General features: G+C 40.9%; 2 protein-coding genes across 4 annotated transcripts in view; one reads left to right on the forward strand and one right to left on the reverse strand.

Annotated features, from left to right (window-relative positions):
- tub (TUB bipartite transcription factor) overlaps positions 1-12,320 on the forward strand; it is a 31,058-nt gene extending 18,738 nt beyond the window's left edge. For both annotated transcript variants that reach the window (XM_040160394.2, XM_040160386.2), the window contains exons 2-12: positions 706-757; positions 1,779-1,941; positions 3,431-3,568; positions 4,769-4,921; positions 5,966-6,087; positions 6,899-7,090; positions 7,420-7,532; positions 9,154-9,268; positions 9,952-10,050; positions 10,166-10,337; positions 10,535-12,320. In XM_040160394.2, coding sequence (XP_040016328.1) covers positions 706-757; positions 1,779-1,941; positions 3,431-3,568; positions 4,769-4,921; positions 5,966-6,087; positions 6,899-7,090; positions 7,420-7,532; positions 9,154-9,268; positions 9,952-10,050; positions 10,166-10,337; positions 10,535-10,668 — 1,453 coding nt within the window. In that variant the 3' untranslated portion in view covers positions 10,669-12,320. The remainder of the gene's footprint in view (positions 1-705; positions 758-1,778; positions 1,942-3,430; positions 3,569-4,768; positions 4,922-5,965; positions 6,088-6,898; positions 7,091-7,419; positions 7,533-9,153; positions 9,269-9,951; positions 10,051-10,165; positions 10,338-10,534) is intronic.
- Positions 11,576-18,278, reverse strand: ric3a (RIC3 acetylcholine receptor chaperone a). Of its 2 annotated transcripts, none has more exons than XM_040160409.2 (6): positions 18,066-18,278; positions 16,274-16,491; positions 16,016-16,091; positions 15,637-15,733; positions 14,996-15,153; positions 11,576-14,830 (listed from the first exon to the last, which is right to left on the reverse strand). In XM_040160409.2, the coding sequence occupies exons 1-6, from the start codon at positions 18,181-18,183 to the stop codon at positions 14,067-14,069; spliced, it is 1,431 nt and encodes a 476-aa protein (XP_040016343.1). In that variant the 5' UTR covers positions 18,184-18,278; the 3' UTR covers positions 11,576-14,066. The 2 variants fall into 2 exon arrangements, with proteins under 2 accessions (XP_040016343.1, XP_040016353.1); XM_040160419.2 differs by having other exon boundaries at positions 16,046-16,091; positions 18,066-18,262.
- Between the last annotated feature and the right edge of the window lie 879 nt (positions 18,279-19,157).

The raw sequence follows: 19,157 nt of genomic DNA on the forward strand, positions 1-19,157 counted from the left end.
TGCCTCAGATTCTGTTGCTGTTGCACTCACCCAGAGGACGCTTACTGGCTGCTTTGCGGGAACCCTCCTGGCTCTTATTATTTGGAGGGGGGGGGTTAGAGGGCTCTATCTATCAAAGCACAAAGGCTCTCATTAAACTGCTTCGGTGCCTCTTTGATGAGTTATCATGAAGAGAAAAAACCCTTTTTCCAAAATTCCTTTGCTCTGTTGGCGCTGAAGCATTGTCCTCTTTACAGTGAACTGTATATTCATTAAGTGCACACAGCACAAGATCAAACTTTGTTGTTCCTTACACATAAATATTTGTATTTAAAAAATGGAATGCATTAAAATAAGTAGTCCTACATTTATTTTACATTTGTAGTAAATGGCGATAAAACCCCCTTTTGTACAATAAATATGTGCACGTATATTTGTTTGGTTTATCAGGGAACAACGAGCCAATGGATGTAGCCATGAGGGTTATTGAGGGTTTCTTGCTGCATAGACATTTTTCCTGAAGTTTCACTAGCATTTATAGTATTTTAAAATCAATCAAGCTAATATATGGTGAGATCCTGCTTTTTTTTCAAACTTATGCTGCACTATTAGTCGCATTGAATGAACTGAAGCGGTTTGGAAAATGTTTTTGTTATAACTGTATAAACTGCTCAGGAGCAAAATGTTAACATTCCCCTCCTCTCTTTATCTCTCTTTTCGTTGAAGCACTTTAGACGATGAGGGCACCAACCTGCGACAACAGAAACTGGACAGACAGGTGAGTGTTTGCAGTAAATATAGTGTAAAAAACATCAAGCATAGCAGTAGTCATGTACATACAATGTATATGTTCATCGTCTATATGTACAACATAGGTTTACTATGAAGGCTCCAATTTCAGAAATGGTCTTTTTAGCATTTGCAAAATTTTGGGTTTGTTAGTTTAAAGCCATGAATCTACTTCCTAATTCTACTCTTCACTCAATGGATTTTTGTTGGAGTCATAAAAGGTTTTAAGTGCCACGTGATGTAAAAATAAAACTTATTTCTCATGTTTGTCAGTAACCTCTGGGTCAGAGGGAGAAAGGTTGCTAGTTTCTGTCCATTACAGGCCTGCGCTTTACCCCCACATCAAATTCATGCACTCTGTAAATGTGCCTTTCAAGGTCTTGAGCGTTACAGGAAAGACTGTTGCACTCTAATGCTGCACAACCTGAATTCTCACTAATAGAAACCTTCAATATTTGATGAGCTCTGGTTTGAAGACTTGCATATAGCTGACAGTCAGTCCAGATGAGTGGCTGCATCCAGCCTCGGCTCAAAGCGGGTCGGGCAGCTCATTCGTAAACACCTCCTGCGTTGTTGCAACGGGCTTTTAAACCCAACACTCTGCCTACAGTGTGAAAACTAAGTCGTGCCTCATACGTCATTATCACAAATGAATTAACTTCAAATATACAAAAGTATTTTGTACTTTATACTGTATTATGTTTCAACACTTCAGGGCTCAATAAAGCTTTGCCACTCTAAGTTGTTGACAGGTTTTTTACCGATTATATGTGAGTCAATTTCAAACAATTAGCAGATAAGTTAACTTACTGAGGCCATTTTGTTTAGAAATGTATCATAAGCTGTAAAGCACGTAGAAAGACCTACTAGTTTTGGTGCTTACTTTAGTGACCTCGGTGCTACTTTAATCCTTCTTGTAATGAGGACGTTGGCGCGATCATTTTTCTTTCTATCTGGACACATTTGTGTGTGTGCGTGTGTGCGTGCGTACGTGAACCCCTTCACAACAGCGAGCGCTCCTTGAACAGAAGCAGAAGAAGAAAAGGCAGGAGCCTCTGATGGTCCAGTCTAACGTAGACGGGAGATGTCGCACCCGTCGGACCAAACAGAGCGAGGAACAGGCCCCTCTGGTGGAATCCTACCTCAGCAGCAACAGCAGCACCAACTACCACGGTGAGTAAAGACTGGCAGTCCCACTGCGACCCGGCCGCAGGGCCGAAGGGACACATCCAGCACGAAGATCCAACACGCCCGTTTGGTCTGTTTTGATGTACAGGTTTCATTTTTGGGCTGTAAGAGACATTCTTCTTTTGTGGTTTTTGTTTCTTTTCCTCAAGAGAAACGTATGCTATAACAGTCAAACATCTAACAATAAAAGTGGTTGAAAAACTCCCGGTTTAGAACTTGAGCCTGTGTCGACACACTGCAGCATAGCGATGCACCATCAACTGCAGGCACACACACACACACACACACTCCGCTGCAAATCCTACAGCAGTGGTTAGGACAGGGTTTGATGAGGTCTTCTTATCTACAGACAGAGAACTGAGCAGCTTGCTAATCCCCAGCTCTGAGGACCAGTGGTGGGCTCTAGGCCACAAACTGTCCCATTTCTTCCTGATAGGAAAGACAATGTGTTGGCAATATATTATTCTGCACTGTTCTGATATCCTGATGGAAAGAACGGGAATAAAGCCTTATAGTTTTTCTCACAGACAAACACATCTGCGCTGTGAAGCTCTGTAAGGCTCTGATGCAAGCTGTGAGTGCATGTCTGCACGCTGAATGAATATTGCAACAATACTAGTTTGGGATGTATATTTGGAGAAAATAAATGAACTCCATTTCAATTTTTTTCACTGTGAAAGTTTTCTTCTTTTTTTTTTAGAAATACCATTTCCGTTTATATTTGTTTTTTTATTTTAATATTTAAAAATACAACCATTGGCCTTTTACATTTTTAGCTTGACATTTATGTATTTATATTTTCAAATGTGTCAATTCATGCCTGAGACTGAACCATTGGTCAAGAATCAGGAATCACATTTATTGCCAAAATATGTTGGACATACAAGGAATTTGACTCGGCAGTTGGTGCACAACATCAGTCAGTAAGACAATGGACAACAAGACCGATAAGACAACAGCATGTTCAATTTACAAATTTACAATTTGACTCTACGGTATAAAATAAAATATAAGGCTATGGGCAAGGGGGATATAGAATAGACAATTTAAACATAAAGGATAAGAAGGAATGGAAAGAAAAAAGTTAAAAAATAAAGTGCACAAGCTAACAGGTAACATACTCTACACACTGTGTTGTGAGTGTATGTGAAAGTGGCATGTGTATGTGCATGTGCAGTGTGAAGGTGGGATGTTGGAGTCAGTCAGTGGGGGACTCGGGCTCTGTTGATGAGGAGGAAGCTGTTTGCGTGGCGGGAGGTCTTGGTCCTGATGGACCTCGTCCTCCTGCCAGATGGAAGGGGCACAAACAGGTTTTGTCCGGGGTCAGAGGGGTCGGGGTCAGTATTCACTATACAAGCTTTTTAACTACTTTTTTTGTCAGTGTAACTTTTAGGTTTTTTGTTTTTCTTCCCATCCGTCCATCTGCTCCACTAACCTTGCCCCTGCTGCTGGTCGTCTCCGTCCCTGTGTGCAGTGCAAGAAGCTGAACAGGAGGAGGAGAGGGTGATGCCTGACACGCAGCCGCCTCGCTCAGCCAAAAAGGGGAGAGGATCGGCCAGCTCCACTCCACAGACGGGCAGCGACAAGAAGGAGAGGAAGGGCAAGCACAAAGGTCAGCCTACCAGCAAGGCGCCCTGCCTGTTAGGGGTGGTCAGTGCAACTGCACAATAGATAGATGACAGATAATTAGACATGCTACAAGAAAAGGTTGAAACACAGCTGAATAAGAAAGGAGATGTTGAGAAAAGACTAAATCAGAACAGAAAAGCATGTTTTTATGTAAATAAAAGCCAAATCAGGATATTTTCAAGCATTTTGTTCTTCAAGTTTATGTATTTGTGTTTAAAAATGCAAACAGATTTGTTATTCAAAGCAGTCCGAAAAATGAAAGAGAAAGGTTCAAATATTTTTTGCTGAGCGGCTACAACTGTCTTTCCAAGCACTGCAATCCTCCCACACTGCTTTGCCTTGTGATTTTTCAAGTCACATCTGGAAACGTCCGCTGCCAGCCACACTTTGGTGCTGCGCTTATCAGAGCTCAGCTGTGTGTGATGGTGTATGTGCCACATACAGTATTCATATGGAAAAAAAGGTTTAGTCCAACTACGTCCACAGTGCGTCTTTGAATACATATGTGGCTCACGCATCCTTGACTTGGTGACATTTGACTTGTCTTGACTTTTTTTTTGTAATCTGATACGGCACAATACTATAGATGATAACCTTTTGGATGACTGTGTCCCAGAAACAAACTGAAACAAAGTGAATGAGATCCCACAGGGGTAAAAGATTAATCAGGTCAGTCACGGCAAACTCGCGGCAAACTGATGGACTCACTCTCCGTCTCATCCTCGGATTTTCTCAAGTGCAGGAACTCCGTCTAAAGAGAACAGAATAGAAGAATACAGATTGATGAATTCACTCAGGTAGAATAAATGAAAATGCTCCATAAATATGATATCCATATCTGATGTCCATTCTCAATGCAGAATTGACTAAATTAAATACGAGAAAAAATATTTATTAGACTTTATTAGACGCTTTTTCCAAATGCACACAACAAAACCGCACAAATTCTTGGATTTCCAAAAAAACATAACCTCAAAAAATGAGCTGTGCAGCTTATTTCCATTATTGTTCTTTCGCTCTCGTAGACAGGTTGGTTGTTCACAGAATGCCCGTAGCAACAAGAACATTGTGTCTTTACCTCCTAAACATTATAAGCCAATCTAAAGGTAATTGACAACAACTACTTAAACACAGAACAGCCACACATTCAGTCATCAAGCCTTGTGGGATTGTGACTCTACAGCGATGGATGGTCCGTCCTCCCAGCAGGACGATAGTCCGATCCAGATCCTGACGGTGGGTCGTACCAGCGCCGAGGAGAGCGAGGCGGAGCCGGTCATGAGCTGCACGCAGTCGCAGAGCAAGCAGGATCTGCGTGTCACCATGCTAAAGAAAGGTACCGGCAGGGTGCGGGGGGAGGTTCTGTCACTGCATCTGTAACAGTAACGACCTTGAGTCTACATTTACACCCACGGCGGTGTTCCACTGCCGCGGTGTCTTGGTGGGAAGGTGGAACATAGTGAATCGTGTGAGAACTGCAAATGAATGCTGTTTAAGAAACAGTGTGTCAATGATATAACTTGAGAAACTGTGATTTTGATCCTTTAAAAATACTGTCACTGAAAACACTGATTTCAAATCCCCTAATGTATTATTGCTTGTACATTTTGGGACATACTAATTGTACATTTTTGCGTCTTCACTAATCGGTACATTATGTAACAGTGATTTCTATTTCTAACAAACAAAACCCAAGGGTGGCATGGTAAAGATCTAAGCAAAAAGTAGTGTTCATGCTCTTGACCGAGTCAACGTTTTTTTTTTTTAGGTCTTGACCTGAAGAATGATTTTGACCACGTTAAAAGTGTTGCAGTTACAATATCTTACAATAATGCTGTTTGCTCTTTCAATTGGTTCTTAATCCATTATTCTATGTAGATTTGGTTTCTTGTCGAGTATATGCAACTTTACATCACATGAGTAGTTTGTTCATTCCCATGTTTTAAAAGAGGTTCAAATAGAGCCTCGTGGGACATGAATAATTCTCGTTTACCTTCATCCTACAACTACTTGTACATTGTATGTTGTATCACTTACTTTTACCATGATGCACTATGCATTAAAATGTCAGATACGACATGAAATACATTTCCTGGTAAGAAATTATGCAAGTACTTACCATACTATAGATGACAACATTATAAAAATGACATCAACTCAAATAATATAATCCTTTAATGGAAACTCGTAAACATGAGGCATATGTCATTATCTTCAAAGCTCAAACTGTCTCGTTTTTTTACTTGCGTTATTCTGGGTGAAGAGGGAATGTGTTGAAGGCTGCAGTTATTGGAGCATTTCATGTTACCAATTAACTGCAGGGAAAACAAATCTGTAAAACAACTTTTTCTTTGGCCTTGTTTTTTCTCCTTCTTTGAAGGTATATCCAGCAGTATGAATTTTGATGAAGAAGAAGACGATGACGATGAAATCAGTTCCAGCTCGTCACAGCTCAACAGCAACACGAGGCCGGGCTCTGCCACGAGCAAGAAGTCCTGCAAGGTAAAATGGAGTTCACAGCACACACTCGATCACTCTGCAAAAGGATTTTTTTTATCCTGCCTGTGTGCCTGAATGACACGCAGGAAAAAAAGATTACATTTTTATGCTATACTCTTTTTAGCACTCTATTTTATTGTCATGACTAGATTGTCAAGTACAGATTTAGATCATTGGGGCTTAATGTGACACACACAAGATTCAGTTATTTGGTCAGTAAATAAATAGCCAGAAATAGCAAATAATTCAAATATTGTTTGTAGATGACAACAAAAATCTGATAAAATGGACGGCAGGTGTTGGGGGAATATTCTCATGTTACTGTGTGTGCGTGTCTCTCGCAGTTTGAAAGGGTAATTTGGTTGAAAGATCCACACCTGAGGTGGGGAGCCATTTATAACGGCTCAGGTGGGACATATTAAGCATTAGTTTGCAATGTATGTCAAGTATTTTGAAAATATTTGTTGTTAGCCATTATTTCACATACTTCTGATCACTTTAAGTCCCCAACGATCCCTTTAAAACACATCGTCTTTCCAGCCTCTTCCCTTTGTTCAGAGTGAAACCCCAGGTGGAATTGTACACATGATAACCATCATCTGGTCTTTGCTCCCCTTTCCACTCTAATCTCTCTCGGTTTAGTCAACTCAGTGCTACACCAGGTTCCTAATTTTAGACGCTGCGTTCTGATTCTCAGTCCCAGTGGACAATTTGATCTTCAGACTCATTACTCATTACTCATTACTTTTTCTAATGAAAGTCGGCTCACATCTCACCGCCGGGGACGCCCTGCATGGTCTGTTTTCACCTGCAGGAGGTGGCCTCAGCACCCACCCCGCCAGTCAATGAACCCGCCATCGACGTGGATGACCTTGAAGAGTTTTCCCTGCGTCCTGCACCTCAGGGGGTCCGAGTGAAGTGCAGAATCACCAGAGACAAGAAGGGCATGGACAGAGGCATGTATCCCACCTACTACCTTCACCTGGAGAGAGAGGACGGCAAGAAGGTGAGAAGTGTCAGGCGGCAGAGACTGTAAACTTTAACAACGAAAACTCTACAAATTCAAATGTTTGGTCACAATGACTGGCACCGTTTCTAAAAGGTCAGATGGTATTTCACGTCGCTTAGCTGTTATTATTCAGATATTCGAAAGAAATTCTGTCTACACTTTCTATAACACTCACATCTATGAGGCATCAAATATGCAAATGTTTATTAATAATCTTATAATCACTTGCTATTCAAGTGTCCTAATACTTAATACAAAAATATTACAAAATAATGTTGTGTGTGCATTATAGATATATATTGTTATTCTGGCTTGGCTTGTCACAGGTGTTCCTGTTAGCTGGAAGGAAAAGGAAAAAGAGTAAAACATCCAATTATCTCATCTCCATCGATCCGACTGATCTGTCTCGAGGCGGCGAGAGCTTTATCGGTAAACTGAGGTAAGTCCACAGACGCTTTGCCACATGAAAGATTTATATTTCTTGAGCAAGTGTTGTATATGATTCCTTAATCACTGCTTTATGAATTCTCTCTAAATTATAATTAAGTTATAATTATATAGTATTGTTCCTGTGTTGTGAATTATTTAAGTACACTTAGTGTTTACCCGTATCTCCATCCATACATTCTTAAGAACATGTAACATTTAAAGGTAATGTTCACAAAAACTCAACTTTTGCTACTACGGGATAAATGATGAACTCCTTGTCTGCTAATTTATGAAAAGTTAATAAGTAGTTGTTAAGATGCATCTTTATATTAATAATTCACATAAGAAATAGTGTCCTCTACTGTTATAGCATGAATGATTTAGACTTATTTGTTATGTTGTTGTGTAAACGCTGTTGCTGATTAAGGAAAACCATGTTATTTTATGCCTTCCCTCTAAATGTACATTAGCTGTAAATAATTGCATTGTTCAAGGCCGCAGTAAGAGGTTGAAAGTGAGTTGAGACATAATCTTTAGAGAGGGCTCCGGGGCCGCGTTATTGGCTCCATGGAAACTCCTCGGGGTTTAATCAAATAGGCCTGTGTGCAGCCTTTAATCTTCAGAGCTGGACTGACCATTCGTCGATGCGCTGCTCAAACCAATCAAATTCCAGCTTGAATGATGCCGATCTAAATCAAAATAAACGGTGTCCTTTCATCTGGGGCTCCTCGAGAGTGCTTAGGCGAGGGCCTAAATGAGGAGCGAGCCACAGGGCCATAAGATTGTGGCTAACCCACCTTACCTACAATGGACAGAACCAACACCTCTGGTCCTCGTCGGGTATTTCTAAGACTTATGTTTTTGAAGATGAGAGGATGAAACCTACACTGGTGAAGTTCAGATAGTAGCTGCCATCATGTTTTTACTGAGGAAGACAAATGGAGCAAAATAAGAGGAAGTATCATCTTATTAGAAAGAAATACTTAATATTCCACCGTGTTGATATTAGATATTCTCAACAGATCACAAATCCATGGTTTTGAAGGGAATGTTAATTTCATAATATCTCCCATTTTTGCAACTGATTGTGCAAGTGTGATACCATGATACCATCCATGCATAAAGCATTTGGATAACACCTTATTTCATAGAATTAGGAAGCACCATTTCATTTATATGCTATGGATGCAACATTTATGGTACATAAAATAGCAGAGCTGTGCTACAGTGTCTTTCCCACGCGAGGCAGTTAGACAGGATCAGAAGAACATTTAGACACACAAATGCTGTTTCACAACACAGGTCATGACGAAGCTCCCTTTAACTGACTCGCTACCTTGGAGGAAGCTCCAAACAAAGCGCTGGCGCTCGCCCCCGGCCTCCCTCTGTGTCCGTGGAAGCCGGCCATCGATCCCTGCTGAGCCCCAATCACACAAGAAACATTTCCAGCAGCTCTCTTACTGTTTCACAGTCAGGGTCACTTGAGTTGGGACTTTTTCCAATGGCTGCTGTTGTTGCTATACATAATTTGGCGTTAACGTGAAAAGTTGGCTGGCTTTCACTATCGATACATTCGCCGTCATGATGTGCAACTGCATCTCCGGACCTCCTCAGTTATATTTTCTTTGCAGGTCCAACATCATGGGAACGAAGTTCACTGTATACGACAGCGGTCTGAACCCCATGAAGAGCACAACCAGCCTTGAAGCTAGCGGCCTGCGTCAAGAACTAGCAGCCATTTGCTATGTGAGTTGGTCAAAATGCCCCTTAACACAAAAGCAAATGTGATGAATATAGCAGCCAACCTCAATTCTGTTGAGAAAGTGGGTCCAGACCTTTGACTGTATAGTGGAGTAATGTCAACCTGAGCAGCGGATCAAGTATCACTCCGAGTGTGTGTGTGTTAATGTCCGAGCTTCTCCATTCTTTGTTGACATAGCCGTGCTGGCCGTGCGTGCTTTTAGTGCACCTGCTAGCTCACTGCTTTCTTACTGCAGTTAGAGCTGATAACGCTGTTGATTCCCCTCAGGTAAACATTGCGAGCTCTGTCGGCTCTGTTGCTGCTGTCTTGCGCAGCTCTGTGCTCTGTTAGCTCTGTTAGCGCTGTTAGCTTTAATATCATTCACCCTAATGAACCGATAGAGGGTCTGCTGTTTATGTAACTTTACCTGCATTGAAAATTTGACAAAGGTGCATTTGAAATGCACAGCTGCAATTGGTCTGGCTCGGATAATACTATCGAAGCCTTCATACAACGGGCTGAGGGGTCATAATCGAGTTGAAATCAAGTTATGGACCGTGGATAAAGGGCCTGAACCTTCCTTTCTTTGCAGACGGAGATAACTAATTAGTCCACAATAACAAAACATTTTCCTAAGAACTACGCCCAGTGGATGAGCACAGTACAGTTTTTCATCTTTTCAATCTAGGAAACAAATGTTTTAGGATTCAAAGGACCACGCAAAATGAGTGTCATCATTCCTGGAATGAACATGGACCATGAGAGAGTGTCTATTCGCCCACGGAATGTATGTATCACCCTAATTTCAACATGGTTTCATCTGTGCCGACCAATTCAAACTATCTCTATAATTGATCTGAGGTTCATGTCATCAAGCTGTACCATTTTATTCTTTACTACAGGACCACGAATCACTTCTGGCCAAGTGGCAAAACAAGAACACAGAGAGCGTGATCGAGCTTCACAACAAGACTCCTGTGTGGAACGATGACACACAATCCTACGTGCTCAACTTCCACGGACGAGTCACTCAGGCCTCCGTCAAGAATTTCCAAATCATTCACGACAACGACCGTGAGTTGATTAATATTAACTTATCTCGACAGAGTACATTTGGTGTGATGATGTTTTTATGATTTAGAAACACACTCTCTTTATACGATTTCATTTTTATTTATTTTCCTCTTTTTTTTGTCAAAGAATGTAACAATACTTAAAAGTGAGAAAAGGTGTTGGAGTAACAAATGTGTTTTGCTTGTTCTCCTCTGCAGCTGACTACATCGTGATGCAGTTTGGCCGTGTGGCAGAGGATGTCTTCACCATGGACTATAACTACCCGATGTGTGCCCTGCAGGCCTTTGCCATTGCGCTCTCCAGCTTTGACAGCAAGTTGGCCTGTGAATAGACCCCAGCCTGGTGGAGGACTGGTCCATGCGTCCTCTCACAAAGTATCCTTGTGGATGGTATCGGACTTCTCCAAAAACCTTGAAGTCGTGCTTCTTTGTGGGACTCGAGTTTCGTGTGTGTGTGCGGGGGAGGGGAGGTAAGGGAGGGAGGAGAGGTTACCTTGGCCAGTAGAGGAAAAGAAGCACAGAGAAATTCACTTTAAAATTTCGATGAATTTGTTTTGATAACTATAGTAATTTTGTACTGTAATGGCATCATGCAAACAAACAATGCTCCTTTATGTAGTAGTTAGAAATGTAACATTTCTTTATCTGTAAATTATAACTAACCATTACATATCTGTACCTTTTTTATGTGATCGCCACACACAAGCATGAATACTTCTTATATAGTCACTGAATTTAAAATAACATGCACGTCGTTATGTATTTATTTATTTATTTATTACATGTTGTTTTCTTTTTTCTCTGTTATCATTTGCAACAATCTGAGCAGTATTGGCTCCATGGAGCCACAAGCACATAAGTTTGTAGGACTATCTATTCTTTCCACGCAACGATTGGACGTGAACGTGGCAAAGGTGTATGTAACGGTGTGCTGTGTACCATTTACAATATTGTGTCACAGTGTCGTTTATGTGAATGTATAGGACGATGGTTCACTCCACGTTGAAGTCTTTAGTGGATGAGATATGGCTGTACATACTTTATTGTGCCTTTTGAAGACTAATTCCAGTGTTGCGCTTCGGCCGCACAATGAGCTGAGCTTGAATTTGTCTTTGCTATTCTGGCTGCCTCACATGCATCAGAGGTCATTTATTGAATTCAGTTGTCTAATGTAGATATCATTTAAAGTGATCAGATAGCTGGAGCTGCAAAACTTCGAGAAAACAAAAGTAAACATCACTGGACAACATTTTATTTTATTTATTGTCCAGACATATTTGAATTCAATTTAGGACCAAGAACACATTACACTAAAGAGGCAAATAAGGATTTACTTTGACTGTAAATCCGGTAGCAGAAATACTATTCAAGACATTTGGGCCTGAGTTCTGCTCATGATGTTCTTAGTTCAGTTCTTAGTTCTTATGATGTAATCTGAAAAAAAAAAATTGAACACAAATTTACTTACTGAAATCAAACACAGTAAACTGCTAACACCGCTTCGACATTTCATTTTTTGCTGTTTTGTTATATATTTTATGCTCTGCTGAGCTGGTACATTCCAAATTTAACTGGCATTTGCTGTTCACATTTACACTCAAAATATTCTTCTTCTTGCTCCTTTTCGGGGCAGTAGTCTTTCTCAAATATATGATATTTTGTATTTTACGGCCATTAAAAAGCTTAATGAAGGCAAAGAACAATCTCTGATACCGCTATTGTCACTGGGTTATGAGGAAATCTTTATCAGATGTGCTATTCTTGTACTCAACTGTGTTTCAACTATTTTAAACTTCTATTTTCAAATTGTTGATTATTTTTCTGTGAAGTATGCTTTTCAAACATCCAGGAACCAAAGGTTCTTTCACTCTCTTTTTCAAGTGTTCTCGTTGTAATGTACAATAAATGGTGTACAGTTTACTGTGGTGGCATAAACACAGTAGTCCTTTGATCATGGAAAAAAATAAAACTTCAGTGAGTCAAACCATGTTCCTAATTTGATGCAGTTTTAGACCTTTGCTCGTCATTCAGACAGTGAACAGGCCATCTCTTTCCACCAATAATAAAGTCATGTCTTGGGAAATGGATGATACTCACCTCGTTGGTCTACGATATACTTTTGGTTCCTAACTACGCCAACGCATGTATCCTTTTTAATATTGCTCAAAAGATGATTCCCAATCCACTTGAACGTTTACATGTGGTGGAGTTCTACATAATATAATGAAAAGAAAATTATAAAATGCACATGTTTCATTCAAAGTTGAAAAGCAGCAGTGTCTATACGTCTGGCATTGTTACAGTAACGTAAACAACTTTAGGATCAATTATTTTAGTGACACACTTCCAACATTACAGGTATGTTCAATTAAATTTTGACCGCTTCCGCTTTGCATTTTTTGTATGATCACTTCGTGCTGCTTGATCTTACCGTTACTTTTCTTCATCAATATCTCTATGAGTCTGAGATTGAGTTTCAGTCTCACTCCCTCTGTACGTCTCTCCGTGCTTATCTGCAACTTCATGGGCGAAACGTAAGAAATCAAAAATGTCTCTGAAAAATAGATGTCATGGTTTTGTAACACAATAAAACAGGGCATAAACAATTGGATATATTATTCAAAAGTCCTTTTAGAATGGCAATGTTCCTTACAAATGTCAGAAAAAAATAATTACAGTGGCCCTTTCATACAGCTGACATTTTGACTAGTCACACTAGAAGAAGCGTAGGTGTAACTATTAAAGCAATTTGAGTTTTGATTGTAAGCTAGCAAGCGAGTACAATGCCGGCGCTCTGGCACGGGACACCTTAATGGATTGCACCGTTTGTTATTAGAAATCACACCTGTGTAGGACAATTCAAATACTGGTATACTGGTTTAAGACACATATTCGCTGTGAGCACGGCGAGGCTGTTGAAAACAATGTCCGTCATTCAGCATCATCTTGTAATCTCACACAAGGACTGTTCTCTTATAATGTCGTTGCTTTGTCTGATGCTGCAGGGGAAATGTTTCATTTTTTCCAGTAATAAGGAAACACTATCGCCTTACATGATGGACTGCAGTTAATCTCTGTTCTTGTGCTGGTTCAAGCAAGATGGATGAATTTCTTAGTATTTAATAAAGTTTACCAGCACCTAATGACTTTATGTTGGCAGTAGAAAAGTTATGCTGTATTGACTGTAATTTGAAATTTGACTACAATACACTATTGGCACTATTTATATCTTACAATCTACCTGCCCATTCTGTTTGTGTGCACGCTGGTTCTCGTTACTATGGCGATTTCCATTGGGGTGATTGGGATGCTCCCCCGGATGTTATTTATAAAGGTCCCTTTTTATTCTAAGGTGTTATGCTGCATTACTGCACCACAGAGACCTCTCAACACCTGTGAGAACCCTATTGGACCACCAGGTGAAGCCAGATAATGCACGACAGATTAGTCAAAGTTTCTACTACTTCACCACTTTTTATTTAGCAAAGCCTTCTTTCTCAGTTGCTGATGTGAGCACCCGTGACTTCTGTAGAACGCATGAGCAATTGTCTGACTAAAAGAGTAACTCAGCCAATGAGAGTGATGGTTGTTGTTGTTACTATTTGTAGGAAACTACGCGTTCACACATTGCACCTGTCTATTTAGCTCTCGGTCTATGTTTTACACACATTAGGGATCAGGGATAATAAACATACAATTCGGGGAACATCAAGTATTTTCAAAAGGTTCTTTATGTCTCCCTCCTGTTCCGCATCCTCAGCCCACTCGACCCTACTTCTCTGGGCATTTCTGCGTGACCGTCGTCCACAGGCACCGACAGAAACAAATAGTCCTCGTTGTCCTCCTCCGCTTCCTCCTCCGGGTTGGGACAACCCTCGCAGCTGAACTGCAGGCTCTCCGCCTCCATCACTGGATCTTCTTCATCCGCTTCCTCCTCCTCCTCATCCACCTCTGTACCCTCATCATCATCCCCCTCCTCATCCCCGTCCACCTCTTCATAAGTACCGTCTTTTGGGTAGCAGAACACAGCGTTGTGGTCACTAAAACTAATTTGCTTCTTCCCTCCATTGAGACATTGTAACTCCTCGCTTACCTCCAGACCTAATCTCTCGTTCTTTCTTTCTGCAGAAGGCTGCGATAAAGGAACACAGAGCAACTGCATTTTCTCTGCTTCTTCTTCCTCCTCCTCCTCCTCCTCCATCTCTGCTACGTCCTCTGCTTCTTCCTCCTCCTCCTCCTCCTCTTCCTCCTCCTCCTCCTCCTCCATCTCTTCATCCTCTACGTCTTCCTCCTTATCCTCATCTTCCTCCACCTCTTCATCTACTTCTTCCACAATAGATAGTTTCCTTGCCATATTATCCTCCTCCTCTTGCTCCATCCTCTCGGCCATGGCCTCGGCGGTGAGCTGGCGGGGGGGTTCCTCTAGTGTAAAGATGTTGAATCCTCGTCTTTTATAGGGCTCTTCATACTCTGGGTAGGTCTCCTCTGGGTAGCCTGCATTGGTGTGACAAACAATGCATCAGTCTAATGACTACAGACAAAAAATCTGCCACCGTACAGCACCAGTCTAAGGTTTCGACACACTTGTCGCGTCCAAAAAGGAGTGTAGATTTATTTAAAAGATGCGAGGAGCCCTGAGATTCAGATCGAGGCTCGTACCTTCCCAGTCGACACAGTAGGGGACCTCCTCAGCCTCCATCTCTGGGGAGTCTGTCTCCAGCCGGCTTTCTTGGATCAGCAGCGTTATCTGTCTGAGTTGTTTGAGTAATTTCTCCTCCTTCTTTGAAGTACAAGTTTTACTCTTCCTCCTTCTGCCACTAGAGAACAGCACAGATAATTAAGTAGTCATGCAAGATGGGAAAGCTATGGTACATCAATCACTGATTCAGCAAATAGCTCTTTGTAAGTGATACTCCTCTAACATTCAATTGCTGCATATAACTGGAATGCATCGTTTCTCTTTGGGCTCAATTTTCTGATTCCTACTGAGTGAATGAGGATTTCAATGTCGTCTGAAAAATAATTGTCTAGCACATGCAAAAGTTCCAACAAGTAGCAACTTGATAATCTGAAATTGATTTAATTCCTAATCTATGCTATTATCTGATTTTCAAATAGAGTAGTAGATGTAGCTGTTGAGTAAAATATGCAAGTGGCCTTTCCACATTTGAATAATTCCCTGTTTAATCTTCAGCCCTTCCACGCTGGGTCTGCACTGATTTATCCCAATGTGAGAGATTTTCGTTCTGGTTGCTATGGGCGATGAAATGTTGGATGTTGAGAGGAAAAATAAGGCTCACCTCCCAGAACCTCGACTCTTTCCAGAGACAATTCTCTCCATCTTCCTTTCGGTTTGCAGAAGCCTCTCTTGTAGCCTGACCAGCTGATAATCAGGTACTGCAAGATTTACAATAGAAAACATTGTTTCACTGTCGTTTTGTGTAAATTATACAGTATATGTGTATCACATTCAAAGACACACAATAACATGTATTCTTTAGGCAAAAAGATAATTGCAACATTTTTATGTTATTAAATAACAAATATTTGACTGAATAGCTGTATGCCACAGATTAAGAAGCACAAATGTAAACAGTTTAAATGATATAGGAAGTCAGACACAAATCATTTTTGGGACAGCACGATGGTTTCAATAAATCAGAGGGATACAGTACTTACTAATCGTATTCTCTATGTTTGATTTGATACCTGTCGTGTGGTTTTCTGATTCAGTAGTCTTCACCTTACATGTCAGCTGTGAAAACATTTAGGATAATAGATGTTAACTATGGTTATTATGGTAAAAAATAAAAATAAAATAAAAAATAGGTAAAATGTGGTGTAAATGATAAACACTTCATACTCATGCATTTTGGGGGAAATAGTGTTTTGTATTCATAAAGCCTGTTTACCACGCAGACCAGTTACAATAGCTACCTTATAGATTATGTAGAAGATGTAAAGAAGTATCCCAAAGCCATATATGGGTATGACTTGAGCCATCAGGTTGTATTTTTTGCCTCGCCCGATGACATTCATTTTGGCCACGGCCTCTGCGCTGTGTGTCGTGGAGTACGAGGGGTCCACACCCCACCGTTTCGGGTCCTCTGGTGATGACAGCCGGTGGATCACAGGAGGGTAGAACCCAGGTCCAACTGGAGGAGACAAAAGTCAATCTATCAATAATTAGAGGGACGTTTTCAAGACAATGTTTTAGATCCATCTTGTATTAAACTATGTGAGCATTCAGTTTAAGAGATTAGCCAATAAATATTTTAAGAATTCATGCTGCTGCACTGCAAGTTCCCCAACTTTAAATTTGTGTTTTATCTAGTCCATTAAATATGTAGTCTATTGCTTTTAGGTCAAAAAGCAACAATGTTATTTTTACCAATACAATCAGAGTAGTTGATCAGACAACATTAAGTAAAATATTCATACAAATAAATACTAGCTTATATGAGCGCTGTTGCTTGTGATCTGAAGTCTGTTCGCATAAATTAAAACTCATCTCAAATAAAGCACAATATACTCAAAAAAAGATTGACTGGGAAAACTCAAACAACGCGTCATCCGGTGACGTCATCAAACGTCGAGGAGTCCGCATGTTACCAACTCGGCCACCGATGCAGCTCTGACTAAATTGCTAACAAACAAAAACGCACATTAAAGTCATAGTTTCCTAAACATTGATGAGATTTGGCTGACGGGAAAGAGGCGCCCGTTCCTGTTTGCATGCAAAGGTAACAAACCGCGACCAATATAATGTTTAATTGGGTTTAACTGCTGTATTTTGGGTGGTGGAACTGAAGTTATTTCTGGCCTTTGTAAAAAAACGAACATTTGAACCCGTAATTTCTTAAGGAAAAATAAAACTCAAAAGCTACAGCATTAATGAATGGGGAAGCACTGTCGCCTCACAGCAAGAAGGTCCTGGGTTCGATTCTGCCCAGTGGCCTTTCTGTGTAGAGTCTGCATGTTTTCCCCATGTCTGCGTGGGTTCTCTCCGGGTTCTCCGGCTTCCTCCCACAGTCCAAAGACATGCTCTGGGGATCAGGTTGATTGGTGACTTTAAATTGCCCGTAGATGTGTGAATGTGAGTGTCAGTGTGAATGGTTGTGTGTCTCTGTGTAGCCCTGCGATTGGCTGGCGACCAATCCAGGATGTACCCTGTCTATCGCCCGAAGTTGGCTGGGATGGACTCCAGCCCCCCCCCCGCGACCCTGTGTGCAGGATAAGCGGTTTGACAATGGATGGATGGATGGATGGACATTTACAGATATGTGGTTGGAGCCTGTGACTTAGTGATTTAGAGTATCCCTAAATATTAAGTATCCTTCTCCATCTTCCATCCACTTAATAAACAGATAAATCCGCTTAATCTGTCTCAGTACTTCCATTGAAGACATGAGCGTTATAATGATCAAGACTCTACAATCATGTCTCTGATTGTGCTTTTTAAAATTGAATGTAGACATGAATTAAAAGAAATGAATAGATAGGCCTAAACATTTTTGAAAATCTGTAAATATTAATACCGTACTTTAAAAAAATTCCACAACATATTCTGTAAACACATGTTCCAATCCATTTTTTCCTTTTTTCTAATAAATTACAACATTTTGAAGAACGTACGCACACGGGCCCTCCAATGTCAAAGTAACATCTGGCAGCAGCAGCAATAACAAAAAAACAGATTGATGAATGATGATGTGATAAACCGCCTTACCCTCTGGCCGACCCGTCTCCTTTGTCCTTCTGGGTAAAAGCATTCTGGGCAGGAAGAGAGAAACACAGAGAACAGAGCAGGATATAAGGGTAACCTTCTGGCAGGTTGTTATAGACATTTTGTCTCACAAAATGACAGACGTGCGTTTATTTCACTTGAACAGTAAAGCTAGTATCCACAGATGTCATCTCTCATCTGGTGACGTCGCTTCCCAGATTAGAACGGATTAGGCCGGCTGCGTTCGAGTGCCGTTTGAAATATTGAAAACAAATCCCCACAAGAGAGAATCAACCGGCCTAGTGCATGCCTCATTATTTGTATGTATTTCATGCCTGTATTATCATACAGGCATGAAAATCCCTCACCTTTCGGCGAAATCGGCGACCGGCAGCAAAGGTTACACAGGCTAGGAAGCACTGTGTAGCCTGTGAATTAATATGGAGAGAGGACACACGTTAGCGTCATGCTCAAGCCAGAGCTAGTTTCAGGCATGAAAATCCCTCACCTTTCGGCGAAATTTGCCGTCTTGAAACCAAAATAGGTGACCTACGTGAATCGTGTTGATTCGATGAGTTTTTTCTGGGGGGGTATTCATATTCAGTGAACTGCGAACAGGTGCGCGTGCCAGAAGGGAGCAGGAGATTCAGTGAACTGCGAACAGGGTGAGTGATGGTTTCAATAATTTAAAGATTTTCTGGTATATCTAAGTTAAGTTACCCAGGAGCTTTGTTGCATAGACTTAGCTAACGTTAGCTACAGCTTGATGAGTTGAGTCATTTAACACAGCAGGAGAGAACGCGACGTTGGCCAGCTAGCTAAAGCTCCGGTGGAAAATGATTAGCTAACGCTACCGTTTTTGAGGAGGTAGATTTTGAGGTGAGGGGACTGACGAGGCAGAAGGTAAAGTGGTCCACCGTTCTATCAATAAGCAGACCTGCCAACCTGATACGCATTTTGACTTCAAAGTACGCTGGTACGATTTGTCACTCTAAACTACGCAAAAATTTGTCTAAAATTAATTTTAGACTAGTTGACCAGCACACATTATATGCAATGCAATATAATGCATGACGAGTATTTAATGACTTGTCC

The sequence above is a fragment of the Gasterosteus aculeatus genome, chromosome 12, assembly GCF_964276395.1.
Source record: "Gasterosteus aculeatus chromosome 12, fGasAcu3.hap1.1, whole genome shotgun sequence".
Lineage (NCBI taxonomy): Eukaryota > Metazoa > Chordata > Actinopteri > Perciformes > Gasterosteidae > Gasterosteus > Gasterosteus aculeatus.